Raw genomic sequence first — 1,668 nt, 5'->3', positions numbered from 1 at the left:
TATATATATATATGTATATTGTAATCTCCAAAGAAAATTAGTATTTCTTTGTAGTCACTACTGTTATAGAAATCGCATTCCGTTTGCAGAATGACAGATGTAAATGCAGGTCACCATTTTTTTCTTCAGATGATTAATTATAACCTTTAAATATGATTGCGCTTCTCTGTTATATCTAGAACTCTACCCTCACCTTGCATCGTCGCTTATCGTTACGTCAAAAGATTTGTTCACGTTGCTCGAAAATGTTTGCACTTAAAATGATAAAATGATAAAAGATCTGTTCTTTTTCCATTTCAAGTTTTGAGCTGGTGGAGTGTATATCAATTGCACACAAGCCAATCACACAGCGTTAAAAAAGAAAATAAGAAAGCTTCCTACACAGAAGTCACTGTGATTGGCAGTGAGCAAATCGATAGTGAACTACTTCTGAGGGTGCAATAAATTAAGGGCCTCCTTTATCAACTCCGATTAATGTTAATCGATGATTAATGATAAAAATTGAGAAGCTCCGCATAATAAAAGGAACAAGAAACAGAGAATAAGAATTTTAATCTATCAGAAACTGTGTATTCCACAATATGATATTCAATAGATTGAAATTTTTATTCTCTGTTTTTTTTCTGTTCCTTTTATTGCGGAATCCCTAATATTCGTTAATTTTTATTATGTGATCTGTTTTTTCACTGGCTGCGTTCATTTTGCCACTTACAACACTTATGAGCATCAATTGTCCTTGTTTAATATTTAATAAATAACAAGGATGAAACAACACTTGAAGCGTGTGAGCGCCAAAGCAAACACAGCCACTGAAAATGAGCGTCGAACATCAGCAAGAAAAAGTACCTTAAATGCAAAAAGTGCAAGCAATGCGATCAGACCCAAGATCTTATATCATGGCTGTGTTTCTGTCGAATGAGTTTGTGTATATTGGAACGCGGCTTGTTTATAGATTCGCCGGTCGTGTGACTGTGAATTTCTTTTCTTAAATTCTCTCGACGAAAAGTATTTTATTCAAATATAAAGATGCCATGTGAAATGATAACTCTGCAACTTGGTCAATGTGGCAATCAAAGTAAATAGTTACATTTTATTTTGCAACAAATGCCACTATTAATTTTTAAATATAAGTTTTAAAATGTAATATAAATTCAATTAATATAAATTCATTAGTGCCATAAAAGTAACATAAGTTTCATAACTGTATGGTTTTTTTTAACAATTTTAGATAATTTTTCAAAGTTTTACAAAACTTCAAACATTATTAAGTTCATCTAGATTCTTCTATGAATAAATCAAAAGAAAAAAGACTTATAAACATCTTCAAAACATTGTGTAGCTTTATATGTAAAATCTTTCATTTGTAACACACGATTACATACGTCTTTGTAAATTTATATATTTTGTTTATCTTTGCAGTTGGATTTGAATTTTGGAAAAGGTTATGTGCAGAACATGGAATTAATCCAGAAGGAATTTTAGAAGATTATGCAACAGAGGGAATGGATAGAAAGGATGTCTTTTTTTATCAGTCAGATGATGAACACTACATACCACGAGCTGTATTATTGGATTTGGAACCAAGAGTAATTAATGCTATTATGTCTTCTACATACAAAAAGGTAATATACATAAATATACACACATATACACACACACACATATATA

General features: G+C 30.9%; 1 protein-coding gene across 1 annotated transcript in view; it reads left to right on the top strand.

The window, feature by feature from the left end:
- Positions 1-954: 954 nt before the first annotated feature.
- LOC108684777 (tubulin gamma-2 chain-like) overlaps positions 955-1,668 on the top strand; it is a 2,924-nt gene continuing 2,210 nt past the window's right edge. Inside the window, exons 1-2 of the mRNA XM_018189255.1 lie at positions 955-1,075; positions 1,420-1,622. Of these exons, the coding sequence (XP_018044744.1) occupies positions 1,027-1,075; positions 1,420-1,622 (252 nt within the window). The 5' untranslated portion in view covers positions 955-1,026. The remainder of the gene's footprint in view (positions 1,076-1,419; positions 1,623-1,668) is intronic.

This window comes from Atta colombica, unplaced genomic scaffold, assembly GCF_001594045.1.
Source record: "Atta colombica isolate Treedump-2 unplaced genomic scaffold, Acol1.0 scaffold140, whole genome shotgun sequence".
Classification (NCBI taxonomy): Eukaryota; Metazoa; Arthropoda; class Insecta; order Hymenoptera; family Formicidae; genus Atta; species Atta colombica.
Note: the sequence above shows the minus strand (reverse complement) of the source record. Positions and strands in the feature narration are given on the sequence as shown.